Genomic DNA, 9,705 nt, shown 5'->3' with positions numbered 1-9,705 from the left:
TCGCATATAAAAATTTGTTCATTTGTACAACAAATAATCTGATAATAGCATTGGCCAAGCTAATTATGGCTAGAAACATTGTAATCAGACAGAACACTAAATCGATACATTCTCTAACGAGTTCTGTTTTAAAACTTTTATATACATGTACATATGTACATACATCTATACGTATAAATCGTTTGCTATGGAATTTTTAGACAGCATTTCCATCAATTGGTTACCATGGAACATAAAGCAAACAGTTTTCTTCTGCCAAGTGAACATTGTCGTTTTTTTTTGGTACGGAATATTTCGGGAATTATAAGTTTTTAATTACGCTAATTATATTGGACTCGAAATTTCTATAAATATTTCCGAAAATTTTGTTACAAACTTTATATTGAGGCATTCGTAAATCCGTAAACATGTAAACTTTAGTACGAAGACCAGCTTACTAGCAAAAGACACGCCTTTAATATTTTTATGGCTTTGTACTGAAGCAAAAATTACCTGCGAGCTGTTCGTAAGTGTCGTAGATAAGTTTATGTGGTTACGGAGTCTCATTAATCATTCTAATTAAGGCAACGCTTATCATGGCGGCCAACATGATTCAGATTGATTATCTGCTCGATAACATTTCCCCGTGCGACCTGCTCATCTTACACGATGGCATTGACTCGAGGACATTTCACTCAAACGGAAATCACCTCCTAACTGAAATTTTATTTCCTCTGCCGAATAAACAGCTAGACATTGGCGAAGCATCACCTTTTACATTCCCGGCAATCGATGTGACTAAATCACGTTCTGCTATGTGTCGAACAGCCATAATTCTCATAAACTTTTTTACCTCGCTAAGTTCAAAATGGCGAAAACAGCGTAGACAGAACGAATGGATGGAATTCGCAAATGAGGGACATTTCTATTTTAGACCCGATCCTGATTCTAAGAATGAATATTTCGTCGTCCGTGACAGGAACATTTTTACGGTAGTTGTGGGGCATCGTGAGAAAGTGGGTGGTCTGAGTTTGTTCATGGATTTGGAAAGGTTTAGTAAAGAAGTTTACAACTTGGGGATAGCCTACATTTCTCGGGAGGGCAGCTTGGAACATTTCTGTGTTAAGGGACAAGACGGAGAAGACATTCACGAGGGAAATTTGAATTGTGTGGATAAAATGGGCAATCTTATCACGACGTTTATCAATTTATCGGCGCCGCCAAAATATTGGTATTTCATAGTGGAAGATTTTGATTTACAGAAAGCAAATTTTACAATGGACATAAAGTTAGTTAATGATATCAATGTTTTAAATCCGTTTAACCGTTCCCTCCCTTACACGGTTGAACATTTGGCACAGGCCGTGTTCCGCAAAGCTAATGCGACTCTTGTCGGTTTACAAATTACCAAGCGGGCACGTATCGGATTATACGATATTAAAGAGTACCACTGGGACTATACCACGGTCAACTTAAGATTCGCGGGGTTTGAGTTCTTAACCTGTTATGCAGAATCATATTTAAGTTTTCGCTTCTACGTGGATCCTTTCCAGCCCGATTTATGGGTGGGGCTAGGAATTTGCCTTTTCCTCATTATAGCCATTGTTTGGATGTACGTTCACTTCGCGGAGGTGGGAAACGTCTCGTTTTCCCCCTGGCTTTTCGTCCTTTCCACGCTTTTAGAAGAAGCACACCACGTTCCGAGCAAGATTAATAAATTGATCATATTCCGCTACATTTTTGGTCTTTGGAGCCTAATGTCAGTCATCTTAACGAATTGCTATAATGGATTAATGATCTCCAATCTGAATTCACCACTAAATTCAGTAATTCCAGAAACATTTGCAGATCTTTTATGCGATGGTGGTACGATACATTCGTCGTCTTATTACAATTCGACAGATTTCTTGGTCAATTTGAGAGAAAAATTAAAAATCGACCTTATTTCAACATATTATCAAGGTATTCTCAATTATGGTAATGTTTACAACACAAGTTTTGTCGATTTGCAAAATCAACACGATTCTACCAATTGTTATAAATTGTTGTCATCCCCAGTTAAATTTCCGGGGGAGCAAGTCATCGACTTTATGTTTCTACGTTATCTAACTGATTTGTTTGATCACCTTCTACACGAGCACTTGAACTCGAAAGGTCCCGAATCGGTTCCATTGCTTGAGTGGCCCCATCTGGCGTTAATGCTCCAACTGTTGAATCCACGTCACGCCCACTTCCCAAAAGAAATTGACTACTCAACAAAAAATCTTACGGTAACCGATTTGCAGCAAAAGATAGAAACGGAAATTGTCGATTGTTCCCGAAAAGCAGTTTTCATCGCTAAATCCGAACACTTACAATTTGAGTTTGACTTCCTAGAATGGAGCTATTACGGGACGGAATTTCACAAAGGAGAAGAGATACTAAATCCACTCCCGGAAGGAATAGTATTCGAGAGCGAGGGTTTATCCAAAGTTCCAAAATATTATAAGGGCCTGATTGAAACCGGAATTTATGCCCGCATAGAAAAAGAAGTCGAATCTGTGGCCATGGCGAATAGAGACGAGGCAATTACCCTAATCAAGGATGATAGATTCTCGTTAGGATTGGATGCGGGCATTGTGACACTTTTCATGCTATGCGGATTCGTACTTGCAGGTTCTACTTTGTGTTTCTGGTTTGAATGTAGGAGTAAAATGGTTAGATGTGGTTAAAATTAGGAAAGCTATTTAAATGTTTGACAAGGATGGATATGGATGTAGAATCCATATATGTACGGTTTGTGTATGTACATGCTCAAGAAAGTAAAAATGTATAGTTTGCTTGATAGGAAATTATAATTTCGATTATCACTGAATTTTTTCATAGTTCGATACATACATTAATGCAAATTTTTGTAATTTATTTTTGTGATAGATAAACCTATAACATTTCTATATTATACCTTTCCTTAAACAGACAAGTTGTCAAATAACTGTAATTGTGGATCGTAAAGTACACGCACTTACACTAAAATGCATACATACAAACTATACATATTCAAATATATGTATAAGGGCCCAGACATCTATGATTTTTTAGAATGTGTTTTTTAAATTATATGTTGAACTGCGCATGTTGAACAAAAATAAAAATGAATTGAAATTAAGTAAAAATGGTATTGAATTTCATATTTAGAATTTGCATTTTCGATATTTCAAGATTGCATTGTGTTTTATGAAAATTTATGTATTTAGTACTCTCAGGTATGTATGTACACATTGACGATTTAATGGTATTGTTTTTTCTTTATGAAACCAAAGTACACGTTTCCATCTAATCAAATCACGGGAATTAAATAGATTAGTGAACTTCTTTTATTTACATTCAAAGAACATATGTGTGAATTACGATCACCACCAAAGTTGAGAAAATTTCTAATAATTTGAAATTTGAAATTTTTAAATTCTTAACAAGTTTGACCATTTACAAGGCCGGATTCCGAATTCCGATAACCTTGTTGCCCATGCGAGCTTCAGTATTCCAGTAAATCCTGTCGTGAATTTGGCACTTGTCTCCGCACTTTTCATGGTCATGTTCACCCCTCGGACGCTTCACCACCATCCTGTTCACCGGGCTCCAGTCCACTTTGCGAAACGGGACAAAAATACCGTACGGATGTTTGCACCGGAAGTATCTGAATTAGAAAATTTAACTTATGAATTTTGGTTTACTTTTTATAAAATTTAAAAAATAATAATTTACTCTACTCCACCGACAGTCCCATCATTTCTGCCTTGCGGGTAAAATAGCTCAACGCCTGCCCAAATCCCTAGAAACAATTTAAAGGTTTTATTGCATATTTAAATTTTTGCAAAAATTGTGTTATGCCAGTGCAACTTCTTAACTAAAGAAGATCCTTTTAAAATGCTGCAAAAAGTTGGGTTCACTTTTTCGAATTTCATAACTTTTTAAGAAATTGCGAATATCAGCTAGCTTGCAAATTTACAAAATTTGCTCCGCCTTAAATAGCGTAGCGAATAATTTCAGTATGCAAATTGTAGAAATCTCAACTTGCCCTTAACTTTTGTTTTGCAACTCACCCTCTGCAAAATCAACGTTCCCCACATACTGCAAAATTCCCGTTTTCGCATCTCCCACCGAACTTCGGACAATGACGCGATCTCCGATATCCAGATCGTGATGGTCATCCTGATAAAAAGTTCCCAGTGGGGAGGTCGTCCTCTCATCGTAGCGATACGAAGAATCCGGACTTTTGCTCGTACTGCGACCACTGCTGCTGTTGTAGCTGTAGCTAAAAGTTGACGACGGCGTGGGGCTGTTTCGCCACATTTTTAGTTGCAAAATCTACAGAATCAATGAATATAACTTGGTAACAAATTGTCACCGCGTTCGTACCAATTTTCCACCAAATGTGAACAATACTTGTGCTAGAAACTCAAGCCAAATCATGCAATTTTACACTGATTTGAGTTTCGGGAACAATTTTGAGTACCATTTAGTGGAAAATTGTTACCAATGAGGTTGCAATAATTTTGTTATTTACCAACTTATGGATCGTATCAAATTAATTTTAATGGTAAGCTTGGTTTAAAACTGTGTGTGGTCAGTGGGTTGCCTAAATCGCGACTGGTCCCATGTTTGGCGTGAGAGCAATTAATATTATGTAATAAGTCGACCGAGGTGATACACACCCATCATTATTTGTTATACATCTGCCATCACAATCGCCACGTCTCCTCCTCCTCCAGAACAAAAAAGAACGGTTCGGACTAAATCAAGTTAACATGAATGAATAACCAATTTGGCTGAACGAACGGAAAAGGAAAGATGAGTGGGAAGTAGTGGATTCCAATCGAAAAGTAGGGTTCCCAAGGTGTATCATCCATTCCATATACATATTTATTTTCAAAAATTCACGTATTTAGATTTTACAAGTTACATTTTCTCTTTTATACATAATTTACCTAAAGTTTTGGAAAAATTTCTGAAATTTATTAAATTGAAGATTTCTCTGACAAAATTTTACAAATGTGCATCTTAATAGTAAGTTTATGTACACGTAGTTTTAAAAATTTCTTAAAGAAGAACTTTTCGAAATTGCGCGGTTACCAATTTGGCGCAGAGTGTGCAAAAAGGCGCCTTTTTGGGAAAAAATTCGTGCCTTTTTGCCGTTTTGCCCGTTTCAATGCTGAATTGCCTTTTTGAGTGCCTTTTTGCCCGTTTGATGCCTTTTTGCCTTTTCCCGTATGCCCGTATTAGGTATCGCCAGAACCATTATACAAATTTTGCTATGGTCAACAAAGTGTGACAACAGTGTAATTGGCTATAAATTTAGGTTTTCCTAAAACGTTACCAACTATACACTTCTACGCAACTACTTCACAACATTATTTCCTTACGCACTCATGATAATTGCGAGTATTTGTGAATAATTGTACACCTGTCCAAATCCTGTGACCTGTGAAAGATTACAACTAATGACTAACAAATCATGGAAGAAAAAATAAATAAAGAAAAAACTAAAAATTGGGAGTGTATTATCACATTGCCCCGATTTTACTAAAAAGGCAAAACGGCATTTCGGGCAATCGGGCATGGCCAAAGTTCACGTGCCTAATAGGCAAAAAGGCATTTTAGGCACGGCATGCCTTTTTGCCATTGCACACTCTGATTTGGCGTGCATAAATTCACTTATTGCAGATTTACTCAAATAAAAATTGGCAAACCCTGCAAAACTTGCCGAGATTTCAGCGAGATTATGATATTTTAATGTATTGATTGCTCGCTGAGAAATCATGCGTAAAGAATGTCATACAATTTTGGGTAATCTGGTGACCTTTGTACCTTGCAAACTCAACGAGGAAAGGGTAGCATATCTCGACTCTTATCCCCTTAAAAATAGATCACATACTTTTTGCACGAGCCTTTCTCATCGCAACTAAACTTTCGTTACGAGTGTCATGGACAGGATTTGAGTGGTATGTTTTTTTATGCATTCCTTAAAAGGAGGATGCAAAAAAGAGACTCATCACTCGTAAGTAAGCATAACAACAAAATAAGTAAGGCAAGCTTATACTTAAATGTGTGACATGAACTTGAATTCATGTTGTGAGACATATCTTGACATTGACAATTTGCATGGATGCAGATTATTCACATGTTGGTGATGAAAATGGATTTTCGTTTATGATTGTTGTGTCCATGCCAATAGTAAATTGGAGAGTTTTGGTTCAGCCTGGAATAAATTTGTATGTCATTTATGTATGTATGTATCACTGCGACGTAATTTTCTGCAGAGTGTACATACTCCAATGAGATGGGAAGATGCGTGTTTATTTACGATATGATTACTAAATATGTATGTATAATAATTTTTTTGTAAAATGTATAGATTTTTTAGGTAAGTACCACATATAAAATGTGAAATATTTTGGGAGATTCTTGGTGTAAAAATGTGGTTATCAAAGTAACAAATGAACGCCATTGCATTGGGACTATGAGAATACATAATGAACTAAAAATTCATTATGTATAAGTATGTATATATGTACATATGTCCATATGCACATAACACGTAACTCCAATTTGTTGCTTTATACATGTTTGTAAAGTAATTTTATAAAATTTTGCTTCAGAAATCAAAATTACATATATAGACTTGTCATATTTTGTATAGGTATATTTTTTAATGCGAATTAAAAAAAAGTGTATCTACGAGTTTGCTAAGTTCACACAATTGCAGGTTCCAATCAATGTTAAGCGACTACATATTGAAGTTGTCCATATTTAGTTTGTAAGTACATAATAATTATCAATTAAGAGATTTATAAAATAATGTAAAATGCATATTTTATTTATGTATGCAACTCTAATAAAATTTGTCCAGTTAAAAAAAAATAATTTCCAAGAAACATATCCATCACACTTTCACCAGAGGGTTGCACCCCCATCGATGATGAAGTCGAGCCCCGTGGTATAGCTGGCAAGGGGGGATGCCAAGTACACCACGGCCCCCGTCAACTCTGCCACATCGGCCAACCTCTTCATCGGGATGTCACGGATCCATTGGGCGCGGAAATCTTGTAAGTGTTCTCCCCTCGTCAGTTCTGTGTCCACGTAACCACTGCAGCAAAAATAGAAACGCAAATTAATACCACATAATTTTTTTAGTATCAAATTTTTGCAAATTTATAAAAGATTTTATGGACTTACGGCGAAATACAGTTGACCGTCACCCCTCTTCCGGCCCATTCCGTCGCCAAGGTTTTTGTCATGTGAACAACGGCTGCTTTAGATGAATTGTACACGACCTGACACTGCGGCTTGACAACGGTCTTAGCACAAAGCGACGCCGTATTGATGATGCGACCATATCCATTTTTCAGCATATGTTTCGCTTCAGCCTGAAAAAATGTTACCAATTTGTAAATATTTTTTTATTTGTGTTGAGGAGTCCGTATAAAATACTCGAGTTACTAAAAATATTGGCAATCTGGTCATATGTATGTATGTAGAGTGCGGATTCATAATACCCAATTTCCCAAGTTTTGTGAAATTTGTGAGATTTTAGGAGCCCTCTTCTGGATAATCATGTGATTTTTTTTCACAAATTTACCCAACAACTGAAAATTATTTCGAAAAATTATTTCGTGAAGCAATTCTCGTCACAACAAATTCCAGAAACAAAACTGTTTTCGCAGATTTGCTAATCTCAACTTTACTATACATTTTTTAATCCACATTAAACAACGACGATTCGTAATTATTTTGTAACTTACTTGACAACAATGGAACGTCCCCTTCAAATTAACCCCCAAAATGGTGTCCCACTCGACCTCCTCCGTCTCCTCGCCTTTTGACTGGGACGCGATTCCCGCATTGTTACAAGCAATATGCAAATTTCCAAATTTCGCCAATATCGCCTCCATCATGGCGTCGACTTCTTCCTTTTTTGAAATGTCGACCTTAACCGCGAAGCTTTGAATATTTTTCGCCTCAAGTTCCGACGCCACGGTGGCAGCCGTGGTCGCATTAATGTCCGCGATTACTACGGAGCATCCAGCCTCGCCCAAGGCGTGCGCGAGGGCGCGACCAATTCCTACACAAAAGGAGCAATTAAAATTCATCAAATTCCTTGATTTTTTAAAAGTTCCAAATCGGAAAAATTCAAATATTTTTTAGCAGCAATCAAAATGCGTCTTTATATTAAATTTTGTTGTAATATTTACCTTGCCCGGCCCCCGTGACGAGGGCGACTTGTCCATCTAATCGAAATTTTGATAAAATTCCGTCATCATATCGAACCCTCGCCGTATCGAGCAATTGTTTCGCCGTGTTTAAATTTTTCTTCACTTGATCTTCATTTCCAATCGAGTGGATCGTCTCTTGCAGCAAAGTTTGCAATGCGTGCAATGTGGGATCTGCAGTTAAAATAAACCCTCCAAACGAATATAAAAAAGTAGCGTCAGAGTGATCCAAGTTTCCTTTAAAATTATCCCATATCCCATGACAATTATGTATCGACCCTCGACCTTGATCTCAAGGTCATGAGGTCAGAAATATTAACGTCCTTGAAATCGCCATAAAATTTCCTTTAAAATGACACCCCATATGACAATTGTGTATTTTTTGACCTTTGACCTCGTCGTCAAGGTCATGAGGTCAAAACTACTAACATATTTGAAATCTCCGTCAAATTTCCTTTAAAATGACACCCCACATGAAAATTAACGTCCAATTTAATTTCGACCACACCCCCTGGCGCCGTTGGGTGTACTGCGATTGACCCAATTTCCGAACTCGACCGAGAACTAAAAATTAGAAACAGAATGGCGAAAACGGGGTCTGATTATGTTGACTCGTTCTGGAGATATCCTGCTTACGGACAGACGGACAGACAGACGGACGGACGGACAAAACGATCACAATAAGTAGCTGACGCTACTTAATAAAGAAATTTAAGCATAAATATACGCAATAATAAATAAATAAATATGTACATAAATGAAAATGTACTCACCAGGATGATTTGTTGGGATTGACATGATTTGAAGATAAAAATGAGAAGCAGATAAAAATTCCTTATTAATTAAAAAGAGTGTTATCAAATGTGTGCACTTTTAATAAATTGAGTGATTAAAAAACGGGACTGGTTTCACTTGACAACTGCACAGTTTAGCCTTGATTCTTGTCAATTCGCGTTGTCAGTGCATTGTAAAAATTTAGTCTGGTCAAGGAAGGATTGTGCATAAGGGATGCGATCTATTTGAAGGGCTGTAAGAGTGAAGGCGTACCATAATTCCCAAGTTAATGACACATAGTGGGGTAAAACTGCTGATCTAAAGGGAACCAGAATTATCTTATCAACCAAATCCTCCATGTATGATCCCTTTATGACGGGTCGTTAAGATGCCAATGCATTGGCGAGACAGAGTTATTAAGCAGGGCAGGAATTAATTGGTTCCACAGTTAAAATACAAACTAAGTGCATTTGAGATTGAGATATTTATATATGTAGCTCATGATATGCAAATCACGTATCATTTCCATGCATGCTTACTACTCACATACTATTTTAGTATGCACTTATCACATTACTGATCCTGAGTTGTTAGGCAGATGTAATTATTAATTATGCACACTAGACACTATATATGTATTTATAACTACTGCTCAGCCAATACGTATGTATCAATACGATCTGGACATATGTAAGTAATTCGGTTA

The 9,705-nt window shown here is 36.8% G+C and overlaps 3 protein-coding genes across 5 annotated transcripts; 1 reads left to right on the top strand and 2 right to left on the bottom strand.

Moving 5' to 3' along the window:
- Window positions 1-630: 630 nt before the first annotated feature.
- Window positions 631-2,469, top strand: LOC118433999. The gene is made up of 2 exons (XM_035846587.1): window positions 631-2,249; window positions 2,356-2,469. Exons 1-2 carry the CDS (start codon window positions 795-797, stop codon window positions 2,401-2,403), a joined length of 1,503 nt encoding a protein of 500 aa, XP_035702480.1. The 5' UTR covers window positions 631-794; the 3' UTR covers window positions 2,404-2,469.
- An 840-nt stretch (window positions 2,470-3,309) lies between these two features.
- LOC110841694 (CAP-Gly domain-containing linker protein 4) lies at window positions 3,310-4,655 on the bottom strand. 2 transcript variants are annotated; one of them, XM_022087385.2, is made up of 4 exons: window positions 4,523-4,655; window positions 4,059-4,323; window positions 3,721-3,787; window positions 3,310-3,652 (listed from the first exon to the last, which is right to left on the bottom strand). In XM_022087385.2, the coding sequence occupies exons 2-4, from the start codon at window positions 4,306-4,308 to the stop codon at window positions 3,442-3,444; spliced, it is 528 nt and encodes a 175-aa protein (XP_021943077.1). In that variant the 5' UTR covers window positions 4,309-4,323; window positions 4,523-4,655; the 3' UTR covers window positions 3,310-3,441. The 2 variants fall into 2 exon arrangements, with proteins under 2 accessions (XP_021943077.1, XP_021943078.1); XM_022087386.2 differs by having other exon boundaries at window positions 4,527-4,617.
- A 1,954-nt stretch (window positions 4,656-6,609) lies between these two features.
- Window positions 6,610-9,370, bottom strand: LOC110863652 (3-oxoacyl-[acyl-carrier-protein] reductase FabG). Of its 2 annotated transcripts, none has more exons than XM_022113006.2 (5): window positions 8,999-9,370; window positions 8,208-8,417; window positions 7,758-8,077; window positions 7,192-7,382; window positions 6,610-7,102 (listed from the first exon to the last, which is right to left on the bottom strand). In XM_022113006.2, exons 1-5 carry the CDS (start codon window positions 9,021-9,023, stop codon window positions 6,907-6,909), a joined length of 942 nt encoding a protein of 313 aa, XP_021968698.1. In that variant the 5' UTR covers window positions 9,024-9,370; the 3' UTR covers window positions 6,610-6,906. The 2 variants fall into 2 exon arrangements, with proteins under 2 accessions (XP_021968698.1, XP_021968699.1); XM_022113007.2 differs by having other exon boundaries at window positions 8,208-8,399; window positions 8,999-9,368.
- Between the last annotated feature and the right edge of the window lie 335 nt (window positions 9,371-9,705).

This window comes from Folsomia candida, unplaced genomic scaffold, assembly GCF_002217175.1.
Source record: "Folsomia candida strain VU population unplaced genomic scaffold, ASM221717v1 Fcan01_Sc001, whole genome shotgun sequence".
Taxonomy (NCBI): domain Eukaryota; kingdom Metazoa; phylum Arthropoda; class Collembola; order Entomobryomorpha; family Isotomidae; genus Folsomia; species Folsomia candida.
The sequence above is the reverse complement of the archived record's forward strand: the minus strand, read 5'-3'. Positions and strand labels throughout refer to the sequence as shown.